Source organism: Parasteatoda tepidariorum, chromosome 9 (assembly GCF_982258835.1).
Source record: "Parasteatoda tepidariorum strain Cologne lab strain chromosome 9, Ptep-v5.0, whole genome shotgun sequence".
Classification (NCBI taxonomy): Eukaryota; Metazoa; Arthropoda; class Arachnida; order Araneae; family Theridiidae; genus Parasteatoda; species Parasteatoda tepidariorum.
In genome coordinates, this window is record NC_141763.1 from 11,339,658 (window position 1) to 11,360,924 (window position 21,267).

Genomic DNA, 21,267 nt, shown 5'->3' on the forward strand with positions numbered 1-21,267 from the left:
AATAAATTTCAAAAACAACTCAAAAATCTTAAAAATTAGGCTTAGTTTTGACAAAAAGTAACATTAATTAGTATGATTTTCGACACAGATATCCTTTGAGTAAATTGAAGGAAATAAACTCAAACAGAGAACGAAAAAATTTATTTTAATAAAAACTAATTAGCTCTATGAGAGAGAACCTAGACTAATCACATGAAGAATCTGAGCATTTAATTCATCCAACTATTTAGTTTTCTGAGAAAATGCAAACTAATTAAAAGTGAGAAGAATAGAACTCGAAGAAAAGAACAAACGACTTACCATAATTGCTGAAATCGTTCAGAAGGGACTGCTTGCAAAGAAGAAATCTCTCAGATGATGAGAAAGTTAATAAAATACGAGTTTAAATGTTCCATTGCCTCAATCGCATAATCTTCCATTTCGTCTCTATTTGTTCTTTCGAGTGAAATTTGCAAACAATGCTCTTTTCCGAAAGAAGATTAAAATTGGGAAATGAGAGTTTGTGAATCTTTTTCTATCGAAAGAGATATTTCCGAAAACATTTGTTTTCTGTCTCCTTGTTGGATCTCATGCACATTTCATTCGAAATGGTTCACCCATGCTTGAGATTTGTTCATTAAAGTTATATACATTTGACATAAACGTTAAATAATATTCTATAGTTCTCAATTTCACTCAGTCATAACATTAAACACCATTGTTTAAAGTTTTTTTTTTTATAATATGCGAATAACGTTCGATTTTTATAAAGACGTGCTTCAGACTAAAGAGTGTTCCAGTTTTATTTTTAAAAAATCGAAACTAAAAAAATTAACTATTTAAATATTAATTGGAAATATTTGGACACATTTTTAAAAAATCATTTTCTAAACATGGAACAAAATACATATTGTAGATTAATTATCTTTAATAAAACTAATATAGACATTTTTATTCTTCTTTTAATGAAATGTTAATTTTTTATCAGTTCTCAATTTTTAATCAAAGAAATAAGTTTCTCTCATTTTGTTCCAAAATTACAATCCACAATTATGTCAGCATAATTTATCGTCTGCGTAGCTATTAATCTTTCAACTGTATTAAATCTGTAATGAGAGCTTCTAAAATACGATTTATTTAATCGATTGTAAATCCATGTCCAGTTATATAATCGCAGACGATATTTAATAAAAGATTTTTCGCTGTCAATATTTTTTATAGATAAAAGAAAACAGGAATTCTGATCAAAGCACTTAAAAATGTAAATTAAATTTCAATCTTAATGATATTTTCCTCTTTAAATCAAACTGCACCACGGTATTAAAAAATGTGCTCTTAAGTAGGTCGTTCAGATATCATCACTTTCTCCCACAAGGAGGGGGTGTAAAATAAAGTTATCGTTCGCTCATTTGCGGTAGGGTATCTTCCTTACACCTTAACGGCACATGCAACGGTCGGAAGACGGGGTAGAATGAGACTCACTTTCCAAAAGCTGTGCGCGTGTTTCTAGGGGAGTGTTCAGAATATTTTCCTTCCATTTTGCAGCGCCTCTAGTGGCTGGGATTGAATGAAGAGGACAAGAAAAGTTTTGGAGGAAGATATTTTTTTAAGTATTCTTCAATCGAATGATAAAGCGTCTCACGAATAGCAGGTGGTTTCCGAAACGAAAAATTTTGCAGAGAATTTTAACATTCTTCATGAACCTTCGCTTTCGAAGAATCGAATTTCGAGAGGAAGATATCTTTTAAAGAACATTTCACATTTTCATTAGTACACATTTTATTGTACGTCATTCCTTTTGAAAATATTAAAAAGCACAAACAGCGATTTAAAATATTTTCAACATCGGCGAGGAATTTGAATGATTTTCTTAAGATCATATAGGCCAATGTTTGAAATAAAGCTTGTCCTCTCCGAACAAGAAAAGTTTTTTTTTATGTTTCAACCGAAACGAAAACATCAATTTAAAACATATGTTACCAAAGTATGAAGCGCAGGCATTCTATAGAGTGCCTAGGTATTGTATATAATGCCGGATGTTTTTAGGCGAGGTATGAAATATGCGAAGTATTACATACTTTCCCTAGGCATTGCTTATAATACCAAGACATTCTATAGAATGACAAATGCTATTTAGGCAAAGTGGGGAAAAAGCGTCCTGATGATGTTATTATGTAAATTATGTGCATTTCTCAAAAATAAAAATGTTATTCTGAAAAAATAGTGAGAGTGCCATTAAAAAAATTAATGTATTCAAAATGCGTAAAGAGAAATGAAAGCTGTACAAAACATGATTTATGCCTTTCTTATTAAGGGAAACAAAATTTTCATATAAAAAAAAAGAAACTAACCTACTTGTTGCAACATGGCAGGCTTGGATGACATTTTGAATTACATTTCATTACATTACGAAAAGAATCGAAAATGTATTTTATACTTTGCCAGTTTCTCATTTGGCATTCTACAGAATGCGTAAGAAATGTGTGAAATATAAATCATTTCAAACATTGCCGGCTAGTTTTAAGCATTATATACAATGCCTAGGCATTCTATAGAATGCCGGATTTCAAACTTTGTCGGTAACACATATATGAACAAAAACATTTAGACATATTAGCTTGCCTTACTTTTCTGAAACAATATTTATCATTTCCATATGAATATGAAGTACCCTCTGTTTGTTTGAGCTATAATCATATTTTGACGTCTTTGCTGCTTTTAGTTAACTGAAACTATAATTTCACTGCAAAGTGACATTTGCTATGTAAATTGCAACAATTTTTTGACAGGTTTTGCTTATCTAACTTTACTGAAACAATAATAATCATTCTAAATGAAAGTAGCATTTACTTGCATAATCTACAAATAGATTATGATATATTTGCTTATCTCCCAGAACAATAATTATCATTTCAATGTGAAGTAACCTTTATTTACTTTAGCTGCTGATCTTTATTATTTGCTAATCCTTCTTTATTGAAATAACAATTTCAATTCTTCAGGTTTGCTTAATATTACTTTACTGAAACAATAGCAATCATTCTAAACTAAAACAACATATACTTGCTTAACATTCAACCAGATTATGAACTATATGTTGATCTTACTTTAATAGAACAATAATTATCATTTCAACATTTACTTACGTAACATTAATTATATTTCCACTAATCTACTTATCTTATTTCAATTAAAGAATATTCAACATTTTGTTATGGGGAAATATTTGTTTGCCACCAAATTTTAATATACTTGCTTATCTTATTTTACTGAAACTTTAGTTAATTTTCAAAATAAATGGGTAAAGAAAGTTAACATTCCTATTTCATTTGGAATATATGATTAAAAAAAATCAGTTATTCTTTACGGAAAATTTCCAGAGCCGGACAAAGGCAGGGGCATGCGGGGCAGCTTCCCTGGGCCCCACATGAGAGGGGGCCCCCAGATCGAATTGAAAGTTTATTTTAGGTTTCCTTCATTAATGAACTTTGAAACAAAATATCAGTACAGTGTAAAATCCGTCAGTTTCATTTTAGCTTTTTCATTACTCTATCGTATGAACACAAAAAATCTATATTTCGTAAATCCATGGTTTTCTAGGGCGGAATTCAATTAAATTTTTGCAATTACGATGGACACATTTGGTAAATCAAAAGCCTGTATTTTTACATGTAGCAAAACGCGATATGTTTAAAAAAATACAGGCTTCTGACTGGCTTAATTGAGCCATCGCATTTGCGAAAATTTTGTTAAATTCTTCCCTAATATCAGCAAGGATATGATATTTTCGCAGCTGGATGACTAAGTCAACAATCAAAAAACTGCAATCGGACATAGATGCATGATGGACATAGAATTGTCAGAAAATTAATGAACAGAACGATATTTCATCTGACCATTGGAGGGGGGAGGGAGACTTTATAGCTATTTTATGTTCTAGTCAATTTTCTTGTTATTTATGTATAATGAGGTGAAAAATTTAAATACCTACATAAAGTTCAAATCTTTATTACTGAAGTAGAAGCAGATGGGGGCCCGCAAAGAAGGTTTTGCCCTGGGCCCAATTAGGCTAAATCGGGCCCTAAAAATTTATGACATTAAAACATTAAACAAAACTAGACTTAAATTTAGATAAACTGACTTATTCGCTGCTTGGAGTAGGGGATAAAAGAAATTTTGTGATAAATATCAAATCCATTGTGATATGAAATTGTTTATGATAAATATGATTCTAAATTACGAAATCACAGAGAAAGTCAGTACGAAATTTTATCCACATGACATCATTCTGAAGAAACTTATCACTGAAATATTTTCTCGCAAATATTAAATCATGCAGTCAACAGTTTTTGAATAACCAGTAGCATTCAAAACAAAGTCAGCTAAAATATGTTTAGAAGCTTCTCATTAGTAAAACTAATATTAAATTAGAAGAAGAAAATAACTCAACCAGTTTTCTTTGGAATGAAAGGGAACTCTTTTAGCATGCTTCTTAATCAACTACATTAAAATTCCTTGTTCGTAAACTCTTCAAGTCCATTGTCATCTGATTACTAAGCAAACGCTACTCAACAAGCGAAGATTTAAGTCGAAACCTAATAAATATTTTTTTTCATATTAAACTGGTTTAATGAGTTTGATAAGCCTGTATTAGTTTCAAGAGGGAGAATTTTCATTTTTTAAGAACATCATATTATAACGCAAGTTACTTGATATTTTCTATAACTATGAAAATTGTTGACTGATTAAAAAATTTCATTTACTTAAAAAATATACAGATTATTTGAAATACGAAGTTTTTTATTTTCCAAATCACTTTTGTTTCCTCTCATTCAAGTTCGGCAAATCTTGAAAATAAGAACCTATTTTCGAGCTCTTGACACGTGTTGACTGTTTTTTCCAATCTATATATTTTTTAAGTTTTTTAATCTAATAATATCTTAACGCTTCAGTTTCTTGGGATTTTTTATTTACTATGACAACCGTTCTTTTTTTTTCTTTACATATTTCCTTATTTGTAATAATTTACATATTTATAATGGTTTACATATTTACTAATTCATAATTTATTTATTTTTCTTTACTTATTTACTTTCGAGGGGGAATTTGTATTTTTCAAGAACAACGTATTACAGCGTTGGGTTTTTATTATTTTCCTTTGATAAACTATCAGTTTTAGTTTTTATTTATTTTTCTTTCTTTACTTATTTATTGATAATGTTATTTTATTTGATATAACACTGCACTTAATTAACCTATAGTTATTTAACATTCTAACTTCTGTAGAGAAACTCAGCTCAACTTTAATCCCCCATTTTGCTGACAAAGATTAGCTGGTGCTGACGTCATAGGTTGAATGTGCGGGTATGAGAAGTCTTCTTCTTTAAGTGCAAGTACCCAAAGGTAAGAAAAAAGCGATGATAAACACCATACATCCAATCTTTCAGCGCTTGAAGAAGCATACAAGAATATTAAAAGCAGTCTACAGTGTTACGGTACTTGAAAAACGTACTTTTCGTAATTCGTTCTTTTTTTTCTTACTATCAAAGCTATACACGTTGCCGCTAAGTCTTGAAAGCCGTTAACGTGTGCACATTACTTAACTAATCTACAGATTGATTGGACTTACTTACTCAGTTAAATTGCAAAATGAAGTGTTTTACCCATTTTAATAAGGTAATAATTAAGGCCCGGATTTTGATGGCATTTGCATTTTTGTTGCATTTTTTGCATTTTTGGACATTCTTTGTCCTTTAGAGCATTTTTTGAAATTTATAGGGCATTTTCTTTAAAATTTTAAAACATTTTTTAAATTTTTTGTTAAATTTTTCTAATTTTTATTATTTTTTATAATTTTTTTATTATTACACTGGCTTCCAAACAATGAAGAAAATTTCTAGGATATTAACAGGTGAAGCGACATCTTTTCAAATTGAAGTAGAATTGTCAGTAAGTGTGACCGTCCTTTTCAAGTACGCACCAATAACATCAGTAGACGTTGAAAGAAACTTCTCCTGGTATAAAAATTTGCTTTCAGACAAGAGACGCTCGTTTACATTTCAAAATATTATTAAAAAAAAAATTAATAATCCACTGTAATTCTGATATTTAGTAATATTCTGAGATGGAAGTTGTTATATTCATTTAAGTTTCTATACAAAATGAAAATGTTTTGGAGTCAATATATTTTCCTTTTTTTGTTGTTATTTTTGGATATAAAACATATTTGTCAAACTTTAATGAACGTAGAACAAGTATTGCATTGCTTTATATTTTTTGAAACGACTAATAATAATTTTAAAGAGTAAAACATTGTTTTAGTTCAATATTTTTACTTCTATTTAAGTCATGTCATAAGGCATTTTTAGCGCAATTTTCGCATTTTAAGGGCATTTTTTGCACTTTTAAGGGCATTTTTTGCAGTTCATAAGGGCATTTTTTGCACTTTTTAAGGGCATTAATTGAGATTTTTTAGGTCATCAAAATCCGGGCTCTAGTAATAATCATATCAACGGCTTCCCTATCGTTTAAGTTCAACAGAAGTGTGTTTCTCTTAAATTCTATCAATTTGTTGATCGTATTGACTTGATTTTCAATTCGCTTGATATCAAAAAATATTAATAATTAAATAAATAAAATATATGACATAATGTTCCTTAATCGTAATAATATTTCATACTGTTCGATTCTCTGTAATATAATTTTTAAAGTGATTTATTCGATCAACTAATGTGCTGATCGTATAAACTTTATTCCTTAGATATCGGAAAATACATAATTAAATAACGTTAGGTTACTTAAAGCGAACAAAAACGTCGCTGTTGTTCTGAAAAGAATCTTATTTTAGCCTAGTAGGTGATGGGCATATTATTTAGGTAGTTCGCAGATTACCAATAGGTAATTTGAAGAGGCATGGTGGCTCAGAGGATAGAGCGCTTGCCTCCCAATGAGGCGGTCAGGGTTTGAATCCCTGGTCGATTCGAATTCCACACCCGTCTCGCACCAACCACAGTACTGATGTAAAATATCCTCAGTGGTAGACGGATCATGGCTTAAAATCCACTTGCTGTCGGATAACCGTGGCAGGCTTTCGTGGTTTTCCACGAGTGAAGTTTTACCCAAATATGCTATCGGGATGTTGAAAAGAAGGAAACACGTGGAATTATCTCTAGATAAACGAATTTTATAATTAAATTCAAAGATCCGTGGTGCCTCAGGGAATAGAGCGCTCGCCTGCCCATGAGGTGAACCGAGTTCGAATCCCAGCGATGGTGGCTGATCGATATGAATTACACACCTGGTTCGCACCGATCACAGTGATGACATAAACTATCCTCAGTGGTTAACGGATAGTGGGATAGAGCCCCCTTGCCATCAGGCTAACCGTGGCAAGTTTTCGTGGTTTTCCTCTCCATGTAACGCAAATGCATGTTAGCTCCATCGAAAAGTCCTCCACGAAGTTAAATTTCTCACAATACTTGATCCAGGAGTTCCCTTGTCTTCTGGATTGGGTTCAAAATTGCAAGGCTATAGAGTTGAACATGGGTAGTTTCAAACTCAAAATCGGGTCGGCTGTTCAACAGCTGTTATAAAATAGGTAAATTGAGAAATGTATCAATTTTTTGGCACTTTCAAGTTGCCACTTGTTGCAACTTAAAATGGCACTTTAAGTTGCCTAGTTGTTCTGCACGTTAGCTAGATAATCTGAGGAATAACTGATTTCTACGTTTCAGTGGTAACATATCAAATCATTAAATCCGGAGCAAAGCGTTCCCTTTCTTTTACTAATAGAGAAATATTATTGCTAGAATTAGAAGTAGAAGAATTTTACTAGAAGCTTAAAATTTAACTAAGTACCCCACCTGACGGTACTCAAAAAACGTACTTTTCATAATTTTCATTTCATTTATTTATTCTTTTTCAATGAAGCTATAGATACCAAAGCCTTCCTAGAATAACAAATTATTTTACGGCATTCATGAATAATTTTCAGGAAATGAGGATTAATAAGTTGTCAAATATTGGAAAACAGATTTCAGCAATATATAATTTTTCCAAACTTTCAATTTGAATACCGAAAAGTTATAAAAATCGTGTTTACCATTTATTGATGTAAGTTTATTAAATAAAAACAAACAAGAAGCCAGTTTTTCTGCAAAAATAATTACACCACATTGTAAATAATTCATTATCTGTATATTGCAAGACCGTTGAATTTAATTTAAAATGACATATGTTTAAAAAAGAATTAAATCTTCAGAAAAATTTAGGGAAATTCATCATCAGTTTTAATTATATTTTATTCTTTGCTTTACAGAGAAAATAAATTAAAACTCGTAAATTGCGAAATAAATTAAAAAGGAGATAATTAAAACTTATTCATTTTTATTTATTCAAAAATAGCGCAAATGCTTGAAATATTTTGTAGCTTAAATGCCATGCTAGTTAAGCAATAAAAGAATTTCGGTTTGAGAAAGAAAATGAAGTTTCATAAACATCAACTATAATTTACATAACTACAATTACTTTGTTGGAATTTTTTATGTATATGAAAAATATTTATTTTACATTCCTTAACACCGTGTTGCAAACATGTTATATAAATTTAACAAAAATCGAATTTAGCAAAAACTAAGTTAATAGATCTTGATTTAATGATCACATTTTTATAGCTGAGTAAAGATTTTACATCCTTATTACGAGGCAATAATCTGAAAAAGTTCAACAATTATTTATGCAGAAAATTTAGATGATAAAAACATATTTCTACATGCATATATACATATTATAAACAAAATTTTGAAATTGTAAAATGATAAAAGAATTATTTCTTGATAAAGTAACATTCTTTTAAAATCTTATTCCTTAGCTATTTTATTTAGTTTCCAAACAATAAAAAGGAATTACATATCCAAATGTAGTCAATAACTTTTCGTGAACGTTAAATTAAGTCACCAAGGATTATTATTTTAAAATTTAAATAATGATGTAAATGGAACTAAAAGAATGACTTTTTATGAGAATATTCGATTTTATTAAATACCCTTATGTTGTAGTAAAGGAAGATAACATTACGAACTAATTTTGAAAAATCAAATTTTGCAGAAATAAATAAGATTACAGAGGAAAAGAAATAATAGATTATCTAAATCATTTCGGGATTATATTACCGACGAACAGTTCTCCTGTTTGAAGGCAGTTAAAGTGAAAAAAAAGAAACATGTTTGATAGAAAAATTTAGAAAAATAATTCGTACTCTTGATAATTCTTACTCTTAAATAAATGAAACATTATTATAAATGAAATATTATTATAACCAAAATCATTATCACGCAAAAAGGTATCGTTTTTTCTCTACTTGTTTGGATTATTGATTAACAATAGAAAAAAACAATAGGAACAATTTTATAAATTACAACCAAGGCAACGCAATGATATTATTTAACATTAGATCGATGCAGCAATAGCACTGCCGTGCTAGAAAACGCTAGATTCATTTCAGCGACAATCACTTCATCGACAGGCCATTTCATCGATAATCACTTCACTTACAGATCATTTCATCGGCTAGGTCATTTCGTCGACAGAGTTATTTTGTCGACAGGCTACTTCGTCAACAGGTTCATTTAATCTACGGGATCAAAAAAAAAATGTCTGCGAGTGTCTGAGTTTTGTTTCATGTTTTTCATTAGATAAAGTTTCAGATACTTAAATAGAGTTCATCACTTCATCGACAAGCCATTTCATCGACAATCATTTCACTTACAGATCATTTCATCGACAGGGTGATTCACTTAACAGGTTATTTCGTCGAAAGGATCGTTTCGTCAACAGGTTCATTTAGTCTACAGGATCAAAAAAAAATTCTACGGTTATCTGAGTTTTGTTTCATGTTTTTCGTTAGATAAAGTTTCCGATACTTAAATAGAGTTCATCACTTCATCGACAAGCCATTTCATCGACAATCATTTCACTTACAGATCATTTCATCGACAGGGTGATTCACTTAACAGGTTATTTCGTCGAAAGGATCGTTTCGTCAACAGGTTCATTTAGTCTACAGGATCAAAAAAAAATTCTACGGTTATCTGAGTTTTGTTTCATGTTTTTCGTTAGATAAAGTTTCCGATACTTAAATAGAGTTCATCACTTCATCGACAAGCCATTTCATCGACAATCATTTCACTTACAGATCATTTCATCGACAGGGTGATTCACTTAACAGGTTATTTCGTCGAAAGGATCGTTTCGTCAACAGGTTCATTTAGTCTACAGGATCAAAAAAAAATTCTACGGTTATCTGAGTTTTGTTTCATGTTTTTCGTTAGATAAAGTTTCCGATACTTAAATAGAGTTCATCACTTCATCGACAAGCCATTTCATCGACAATCATTTCACTTACAGATCATTTCATCGACAGGGTGATTCACTTAACAGGTTATTTCGTCGAAAGGATCGTTTCGTCAACAGGTTCATTTAGTCTACAGGATCAAAAAAAAATTCTACGGTTATCTGAGTTTTGTTTCATGTTTTTCGTTAGATAAAGTTTCCGATACTTAAATAGAGTTCATCACTTCATCGACAAGCCATTTCATCGACAATCATTTCACTTACAGATCATTTCATCGACAGGGTGATTCACTTAACAGGTTATTTCGTCGAAAGGATCGTTTCGTCAACAGGTTCATTTAGTCTACAGGATCAAAAAAAAATTCTACGGTTATCTGAGTTTTGTTTCATGTTTTTCGTTAGATAAAGTTTCCGATACTTAAATAGAGTTCATCACTTCATCGACAAGCCATTTCATCGACAATCATTTCACTTACAGATCATTTCATCGACAGGGTGATTCACTTAACAGGTTATTTCGTCGAAAGGATCGTTTCGTCAACAGGTTCATTTAGTCTACAGGATCAAAAAACAATTCTACGGTTATCTGAGTTTTGTTTCATGTTTTTCGTTAGATAAAGTTTCCGATACTTAAATAGAGTTCATCACTTCATCGACAAGCCATTTCATCGACAATCATTTCACTTACAGATCATTTCATCGACAGGGTGATTCACTTAACAGGTTATTTCGTCGAAAGGATCGTTTCGTCAACAGGTTCATTTAGTCTACAGGATCAAAAAAAAATTCTACGGTTATCTGAGTTTTGTTTCATGTTTTTCGTTAGATAAAGTTTCCGATACTTAAATAGAGTTCATCACTTCATCGACAAGCCATTTCATCGACAATCATTTCACTGACAGATCATTTCATCGACAGGGTGATTCACTTAACAGGTTATTTCGTCGAAAGGGTCGTTTCGTCAACAGGATCTAAAAAAAAGCCATCCAAAGCCATCCAGTCTCTGGCGTTATTGAGACAAAATCACGTTGTCCATCACAAAGTTCACCCAACTCTCAATCGGTGTCTCCCTCTTCTTCTAACTCCTATTGGCTCCACCAGCAAGAATTTTTTTGTCGTTCTATCATCATTCATTCTTATCTTAAAATGTGTTCGGCAAATTTCATTAGTTTGAACCTATGATGCTTCAGAATGTTCAGTGTTCTGAATAACCCGTAAAGTTCAGAGTTAGTTCTCCTTTAACAAAGTTCGTTATCACAAAAGCCATCAAAAATGGATCGAAAAATCTTCTCTCAAAAATATTTTCTTTATTACCACAATTACTTCAAAAAATGACAATTTAAAAATTCAAACAATAATCTTATTTTAATCCTGAATAAATATTTAAATAAAGCTACCTTTTTATTTTACGAAGATAAATAATGATACATAGCTTATATTTTAAAATACAGTGAGACAAAAATTATTTTTAAGTTGAAATTAGCACTAAAATCATATGAAAATGTAAATTTACAACTATATAGTCTGTTTTTTTTCATATTTTAAACATAGTACGATACTTCTGAAATTATAAATGATTAGAGTAAAATGGCAGATGATTAAGAGTACTGACTTTCATAAAATATGTTTTAATAAATGAACAAGTTCAATTGAGGTTTTTATAAAATTGGCTCATTTCTAAAAAAAATAAGGAATATATTTAAAAATAAAAATAAATACTTGAAAGTTAAAAAATTATCAGAAAACTCTTTGTAAATAATTTATCTCTTTGTATAAAATATTTTATACAAAAAACTTTTAAAGTGAAATAGTAAATTTTGCATAATAATATTAGTAAGGACAGGCCACGGGAGATGAATTCCCTATGACCAGCCTAATAAAAAACGAAATTAATAAGTGATTGAATTGTTCCCAACAGAGAATTAGGAGCATGGGAAGAGTTCCATGGTTGGCGATTTTTCAACAGAAAAAATAGCCAGAAACAAAGTCAACCCACCTAATCAATATTAAATTTGAAAAATAATTTGACGAAGGCTAATAAAAAAAGACTAAGAATTATAACCATTAAAGTAAAAACTGAAACCATTTTGGGGTAACAAATAAAGAATAAAGATTATAAATAAATTTTTTGTTTTCGATTTAGTGGCGACAATGAACTAATAAGTATTACATTAGTATTGAAATAGAAAGTTAGCCTTTACATTAATTGTTAGGAAAAGAATAAAATATTTTATTTTTGCTTTTTAATAAAATGTAACAAAAATTGAATGACTGGTTTAATTTAATTAAAATTCAATTAGGAATGATTCAAAAAAATAAATTTTCAGAAATTAAAGAAATTTTAAAAGCTAGGAAATATGTAATGCCTATTGTGGCATCACAGGACAAATCACTGATATTTTTGTGATTTACGCAAAATCAAACGCTGTTTTCTCAAATTTACAATATTATGAGTAGATTCTCTTTTTTGCAAATTTCTCAAAGACGAGATCTTTCACAGAAAGTCTAGAATGATACTGCAAGGTAAATTTTCATAAATAGAACGTGTTTTTACTTTTGCATCCTAGTAAATCTATTCAACAAACATAAAATAAAAGCGAATTCTCATTACTTTTAATAAATATATCAGAAGAAAAAATTGACTCATTTGTAAATGAAGTAGCATTAAAACAAAACAAGCTAATGAACACAAGACACTAAACAATCTATATGTATTTCCAAGAACAAGGCGAAAAATGTTTTTCCTTATTAATAAAGAAAGGAAAGAGGGAAAAAGAGGCATATTTGTGACGAGGCCTGGGGAAAAATGGAATTGAAGTTGAAGAATATAATTATTAATTAGTATTTGTTTTTAGAATATCGTTTAAACTCTGAATTTCCAATTGGTTTGATACAAGTGGAAAAATATAGTTCTAATATAGTTCTTCTTTATTGGAATATCAATTCTTTAGTTAACATTAATTAATGAATAAAAATCACAAGAAAAATTTTTTTCCATCCTATCTGTATATCCTTTTTGAAATAAATGGTCGGTTCTTTTTAAATCAAGATTATTTTATTTTATTTTATTTTATTTTATTATCCATTGGCAAAATGGTTTGGATTCGATGTCGTCAGCACACTTTTCAAATGTGTTCAAGAGTAATAGTAAACAGTGCGCATGCGTCGTCATTGCATGCGTTGCTGTGGCGACCGCTGCTATTTTTATTTTCACTACCAGGCATTTTTAATGTATTTACATAATAATAATTTAATTTATTTTTTTATTTTAAGACCCGGTGATGGACAATCAACCCTCTTTTGAGCAAACAACTATCACTATTTATTTCCGTAGCCTTTTAATTTCGTGTCCAACCTAGAAGACAAGGGAACACCTGGATAAAGCATTGGAACAAACTAGACTTCGTGGAAGATTTCTGGATGGAACTGATCTGCATTTGCGTTACATGGAGTGGAAAACTGCAAAAATCTCCCATTGTTAGATCGACGGCAAAGGAATTCTAACCCATGATTCTACTACTGAGGAAATTTTAGGAAGTACTGCAGTTGATCATGGTGCCTTAAAATAATTATTTTTCATTTCTATTTTTTGCAGGACTATCTGCTAGCATTAAATTTATTTATTTCAAATATCTGCCGTCACTTTTATTAAAACCATTAATTTTAGTGCAAATATTTTTTTTTTCATTTATACTTCTAGCAAGCATACGAAACATGAAAATTAAATCCGAATATCTGTAGTTACATTTGCATGTATATTGCAGTTATATTTGCATGAAACATTAATTTTTGAGAATTTTATTTATTTTTTTTTTGAAAATTATTTTTCGTTTATACTTCTAGCAAACATACGAATCATAATAATTAATCTGAATATCAGTAGTTACATTTGCATATAAATTGTAGTTATATTTGAATAAATCAGTAATTTTTGAGAATTTTGCATATTATTTTCTTCAATAATTTTTATAGATACTTCTAGCAAGCATACGAAATGTTAAAATTAATCCAAATATCTGTAGTTACATTTACATAGATATATTGTAGTTATAATTACATGAAATATTAATTTTTGAGAAAGTTCTTTTAAATAATTTTTTAGATATACTTCTAGTAAGCATACGAAACATTAAAAGTAATCCGAATATCTTGTAGTCACATTTGCATATATATTGAAGTTATATTTACACAAAACATTAATTTTTGAGAATTTCATTTATTATTTTTTTAAAATTATTTCTCATTTATACTTCTAGCTAGCATACTAAACATTAATATCAATCCGAATATCTGTAGTTAATTTTAATATCTGCTTTAAACATTAAAAATTAGAAACCTTTTTAAAATTTTATTTTTTTATTTTCTTCTATACTTCTAGCAAGCATTATCGAACATTAAACTTATTCCGAATATCTGTTGTTACTCCTACAATTTCTATAAAATATTAGAACTAAGTATTTTTTTTTATAATTTTAATTTCATTTCGCTCAATAATTGTTATTTTAATTTATTCTTACATTCAATGAACATCTTAAAGAACAGAATTCTTATCGAAACAATAGGTTTCAAAATACGAAAACTAAGCTTTCATAAAACTGATCAAACACTTCATGTGTTTAAAAAGGGGGAAGAAAGTAAAAAAGAGCATGTTAATAAAATGCAAAAGAAATTCATCATCTTTTTAGAAATAATGTCACGAAATTAATTGAAGTGCCAATCACGATTCGAGAATAATTTACAGAACAGAATAAAGCGTGATCACTTTTATACTTAACATTGTAATTTTGTTTTTGGCATGGTTTTGGCGAATATTAATCGGAAAAGAGTGGCGCTGACTTTGGAAATCGATTTCTAATTTATTTTGTATGTTTGGCAAACGATGGCTAATTCACTTCTTCAACAAAGTTTGTTAAATAAATGTGATATGTTGTCTTTGATAAAACTCTTTGATAAGATTCAGCGAATAAATGTTTCTTGATGAAGAAAAAAAATTATTAAATAAACATTTCATCAATTTTTAGAGTCATTATCATTGTTTTATCGGATTTTTTTTTTTTAAATTATTTCGAGGATGAAAAGTCCTACATATATGACCAGAAATTATTTCTAGCATACAATTAAACAAGTAATATGAAAAAAAAAATCCTGCTTAGGTCAACAAATAAAATTTTTATTTTACTTTTTAATTAACAAAGAAAATTTTTAGAAAATATTTATTTTTAGTTTTTACTTCTTAATAAATATTCAAATTTTTTCATTAAATTTAATTAATGAAAAAAAAAGCATTTTTGAAAGAACACAACCTCAGTTTTTAAAAGTGAGACAAAAGTGTAACATTAGTCATTTATTTTTTCCTCTTATTTTCACACAAAAAATCAAAGAAGAAAGTGTTACAGAAAAATAGAATAAAATAAATAATGCTGAAAAGTACTCGAGGTACGCAAAAATAAGCTAACTGATTACTTTAAGGTAGCAGAAGTAACTATGTATTGCAATGCTCAATAACGTGAAATTAGTCATTTTGACTAATTAGTCATTATAAGCAATATTTAATAATTTCAACTTTAACTAACTTCGTCTAAGGACTCAGTAGGTGGAAAATGAAGGAAAAATTATCATAGTCAATATAATTATTATTATTTCGAACATGTAAAAATTCAAAATATACGGAGGCTTCTTCGCGATAATTGCTGTTTCTTCGCATAAAACAGTTTAAATTATTCAACTAAAAATACATGTAATAGAAAGAACACTAATCCCACTACTTCCTGCGTTCAAATATTTCCCTATTATCATTTAGTGAACATAAATCATTTTTCTAAAAATCATTTTTTGAAATAATATTTTTAATTTGAAGTATATTATTATAAAAAAATTGGGTGAGTTAGCAACTGTCATTTAATACTTTTGATTACCAAAACGAACAGATGTATATTTTAAATACAATTTTTGCATTCATCACTTTGTGCATGAAGCGGAAAGTTAAGTTCTAAATCATTTAACGAAACTCTTTAACCGTGGTTCATAAGGTATATTAATGTAATTTGCACCAAAAAATAGTAATTTTAATATGGTTAATAAGATCAGAGACCGATTTAAATAACCGGCCGGCATTCGAACCCAGTTCACCTCATTGGAACGCGAACGCTCTATCCCCTGAACCATCGCGGCTCTATTGGATAAATTAGACAATTTGATAAATTAGATAGAATATTTATTATATTTATTATATCAAGCATCTATATATATATTTCTCTTACACGGCGACAAAAAAAAGCCTCATTACAACTCCCCGAATGGCAACGCTAGGAAATCGACCTATGATTGCCGCTAAAAATGTCACATGCCAAATCTAGCTGAGGTGGCTCAACATATAGCGCTTTTAAAAACGGAAACTGAAATAACCAGAGAGAGCATTATCAGCTGCGGCAATCTCATACTTAAGCTAGGCAGAAGTGAGTAGTCTTTGTCGGTAGACCTCTATTTTAGTATTTTGTCGAAAGCGCTTTTTTTCACGAATTTATATATTACGAATTTATTTGGCGATTTTTGATTTATATCGCGAATTTATTTGTTTTATTATTGTTATTAGTTATTCATTGAAAAATGAGTCTCAGTCGTGCTGTTACGCTTTAAGATTTTATGCTATAGCACATTTCTAATAGGTTTAACGAATTACATGTCGTTTATTTGAACTCAAATTTATTTTAATGACTTAGTATTTACTAAAATGATGTAACTTTTTTTAAAAAAAAAGTTTTTATATGGATTTGAATGATTGTTTTGAATTTTTAGAATTTTGTGCATTTGCAATGTACCTAAATTAGTAGCGAGCGAAGCGACCTTGGTTTGCGAAACAAACCATATAAGATTGCGTAGCAATTTTCGGGGGTTAGCGAGCAGGGGGCGCAGCCCACTAGTTATAATATAATGATTAGATCAAATTATTGGACTCACTGTAGTGTTTTAATAATGACATGTTTTGCACGAGTTTATATGAGATACTTTTATATTTAAATATACATGTAATGGGTTTTTATTCAGGAATTTTTTTATATACTTCCTATTTGTATTTATTTATAACATTTTACAATGTTATCCATTTAATGCACGAACATAAACAATTGTAAGCAAGTTTCAGCCATGTAAAAACATTAATGCTGTAAAGTATCACCTAATAATTAAGATTTTACATAGAATCTTATAGTGCGTCTAGTAATTTCGCCAGGGACTGTACTTAAAAGCAATAAAATTCAAACAAAATTTGATTGGGAATTGAAAATTAGTTCCCATTAAGGTTATCCACATTAACGGGATTCAATTGTTCGAAAACAGTACGGAATAAATAACTTTTTTTCCGAACTGATTACCCCAGAAAAGAAAAACAAATCAGTTAAGTGGCATAAATACAACATTAAGTAATACTCATTGTTCGTATATTCTAAAGGTTACATGCTAAAACAGAGATTTTGCGTCAGTTTTGTCAAAACGGTCACATTTAGTTATTTCTAAAAGCTTTAAACTGTTCTGTGATGGTGTTTCATAACAATGCGGCAAAAAAAAATCTGATTGCATAAACAATAGAAGATATTTGTAGATTCACTTAGTATAAATAAACGTTTTATCAAGAACTACACAAAAGTAAATAAAATACGCTTTTTAAACTCTTAGAATCAAACGCACTCATCCGATTTATTGTATTCTTCAGAAGAAAAAATATGATGCCACTCAGCGATAAATAAACAAAAACTACAAAACAAAGAATTTAAAGTTATTTCAATTTTTATTTAATTATTTCATTAATGTTTTTTTCGAGATAATTTTATTAACTGTCGAAGGAATTGTAATAAATATTTTTTAAACAACTACATAATTTTTTTTTTAAAATTAAAACTCTACATAGAGATCTTGGGAAAGATAGTATTAAAGGTGTCTTCAAATTGAAGAGTAATTTTCTGCATTTAACGAAAAAAAACTTGTAAGTAATAAACCTGTAATGGCAATAAATTCATCGAGTACTACGGCACAAATAACGTTTGGCAGTGGCGTAGCTACCTAGGAGCTAGGCGGGGCAGTGCCCCGGGGCCCTCAAGCTCAGGGGGCCCTTGAATCCTTACCAGAAATCTCGATCGAACTGAAGTTTTGGAAATTTCTCCCATTTTCAAAATAAATATGACTGGTTGCAACCCCACTTTAATCATGACAACTCAGTTGAGAGAAATTCAAAAGTTATGCCTAGGGCAGTGGTCGGCAAAGTGTGGCTCCAGAGCCGCATGTGGCTCTTTGGCTCCTTAAGTGTGGCTCTGGCACAAATATCCACGGAAGGGGCAAAAATATTTTCATTTAAAAACAAAACTTGGTAAGAAAAATTTTATATTGTTGTAAAAATAAGTAACGGACATCGAGTTTAATTTTATTAGTTTTCGTAAACACAAATCATGTACAAGCTAACGGCTGAAATTTTTCGTGTGTTTTCGATGTACTCCGATGTGATACAAAAATACCACAAGCATGCCCGCGCATACTTTTTCTAAAGTTAAAGTAGTGGGGGTACAAATTGGCATCACAGACAAGCAGTTGCAGTGTGAACAGTTTTGTCTTACCTACCGTGTCTGCCGTTGTCCTGTCTTATTAAAAAGTTTTTGATTTTGAAAGGGAAACATTGTTTCACTTTCCGAGCCTGCTGAAGCATCGCCAAGAAAATAATTCCTCTATTGATAAACACCATTTTAAAACAATAAGTTTAAATATGAGGGAAGCCTTTCTCAGCAGGTTTCAGGAATTTAAAAACAGCAGAGTAACTTTAGCATTTGTCAAAAATCCTCTTAATGCTGCGATAACCGAGTTGAAATTTTCTCCTTTTGAAATGGACATTGGTAGCTCTGAAATACAATTGTAGGATTTAAAAAACAAAGAGATATGGTGATCTAAATTCGAACGTCTTTGTGTTGAACTGGAAATATTGGAGAAGAAAAAAATTGATCTTAGTTCACAACACAAGTGGTCTGCTTTGAATGACCTGGAGAAGGAAGACATGATCATTTTCAACGCTTGGAATAGTATTCCTGACTCTTACGATCAGGTGAAAAAGCTCGCGTTTGCTGTTCTTTCCCTTTTTGATTCTACATAGGTATATATGCGAACAATCTTTTTCAAGCATGAACATTATCAAGAGTAAACTGAGAAGTCGTCTCATTGAGGAGAACTTGGAATCATATTAAAATAATAACAATTAAAAAGAACATTTAGTAACTAAAATTGAAAACAACAACATGCAAACCTGACTTACTCAAACTTTCCAAGGAGATGCCAGCACATTGTTCGCATTAATAAATGTTTATTAAGTATGAAATTTAGTTTTATTTAGTGCACTACTTATTTAGTGTAATGAAAGTTTACTAAACAAGCAAATTTGGCTCCCAATTTTTTAAAAATTGTTGTAATGATCATATTTGGCTCTTTGTCTAATAAGTTTGCCGAATACTGGCCTTGGGAATTCCCCTAAATTCTTTCTGTAGGTTGGCACTGTTGTCAATTTGACGGATAGTGATATGTGCGTTTTATTATTCATCGATGTGCGTTTTATTGTGAATTCGAGTTAAGATTTTTTTTCGAGAACGGTTAAAAAATTAATGCTGTATCAGGAGTAAGTAGGCAAATGTCAATAAAATTTTTTGTACTGGTCAATATAGTGGTTCAATTTTATTTGATTTTACCACTCATATTGATGTCCGTTAAGTCAATAAATCGTGTCAAATCTATATATTTCGGCTACAGCTCATTGTATAATGCGAAATATCGTGAAAGAATGCAAGTCACCTGCAGTAGGTACATTAATTCAGGTCCACGGGCAGGAGATCGTTCATGGTCTCTGTAATGCCTTTCCTATCCAATAAATAAGCAGACCAGATTTTTAAAACAATAAAACTTAACTTTATTTAAAAAGAAAAGAAATAGGCATTGTTTTCCAGTAAGAGCTTCCAGCTCTTAGAATACCCTATTATATCAAACATACATCTACCTTTCTCTCTCTCGCATCTCTCCGACGGGGTGACAAAATGCTCCAAGTGCGCCTTAAAAGGTCGCCAAACAGTTGCCAACCATTACAGTTTCCACCGTTAAATGTGGTAACACTAACGCTGATAATTTTTTTTCTGGGGATTCCCCAACGACACTTGTAGCGTATCATTGTGTTTCTCTTTCCTTTTATTTTACTTTTAATGTCGTCAGTGAACAGTGAGTACCTACCTACTCGAGCACAATCTAATATTGTATTGTTTAAATAAATTAGAAAACTAAAATTATGGATAAAAAGAAGAAACCCAGTGGTGCATTTAAACGCAAACAACGCCAAGAAAGAGAAGATAGTAAACAAAAATTGCCCAAAATTGACAAGTTTTTTAGTCAGCCTTCTGCAAGTACATCTGGCCAAAATATTTCTATTGATAGTGACTCAAATAATGTGGTAACAGGTTAAGAAGCCTACTGAAGAAGATTAGACAATTATTGCAGTTGGAGATACCTCCGCTGCTGATCATGTGAACGTGATTGATGTTTGCATGACACACATAAGAGCGGAGGGTTTGGAGGAACCACAGACCTCTACATTTTTCGAAAATGTGTACGACAAATCTTCTTATGACTTGGGAAACTTCACGAACAAGATATTAAGTGATAGCGTAAAACATCAAATTCTTGATATGGGGCCTTTACAGCCTTCAGGACCTTTTCCAACAGACATCAACCAGAACAATAGGTGTTTTTCAAAATCGTACTACGTTTCGTATTCTAAATACGGGCCAGTTAATCGTTTTTGGTTGTGTTATTCCAAAATACTAGACGCTGCCTATTGTCAACCCTGCTGATTATTTGCTTCACAAAGGAATAATGTTTGGTGTACGGGAATTCGAGATTGGAAGCATTTATCAGAAAGAATTA

General features: G+C 30.3%; 1 protein-coding gene and 1 long non-coding RNA gene across 3 annotated transcripts in view; one reads left to right on the forward strand and one right to left on the reverse strand.

Moving 5' to 3' along the window:
- Window positions 1–1,614, reverse strand: part of LOC107446371 (parathyroid hormone/parathyroid hormone-related peptide receptor) — a 202,254-nt gene extending 200,640 nt beyond the window's left edge. Inside the window, exon 1 of the mRNA XM_087150866.1 lies at window positions 301–1,614. Within this exon, the coding sequence (XP_087006992.1) occupies window positions 301–303 (3 nt within the window). The 5' untranslated portion in view covers window positions 304–1,614. The remainder of the gene's footprint in view (window positions 1–300) is intronic.
- Window positions 1–21,267, forward strand: part of LOC139426913 (uncharacterized) — a 256,631-nt gene that overhangs the window by 200,204 nt on the left and 35,160 nt on the right. For both annotated transcript variants that reach the window (XR_011638034.2, XR_015429032.1), the window contains exon 3: window positions 5,266–5,382. This is a non-coding gene — a long non-coding RNA (uncharacterized LOC139426913). The remainder of the gene's footprint in view (window positions 1–5,265; window positions 5,383–21,267) is intronic.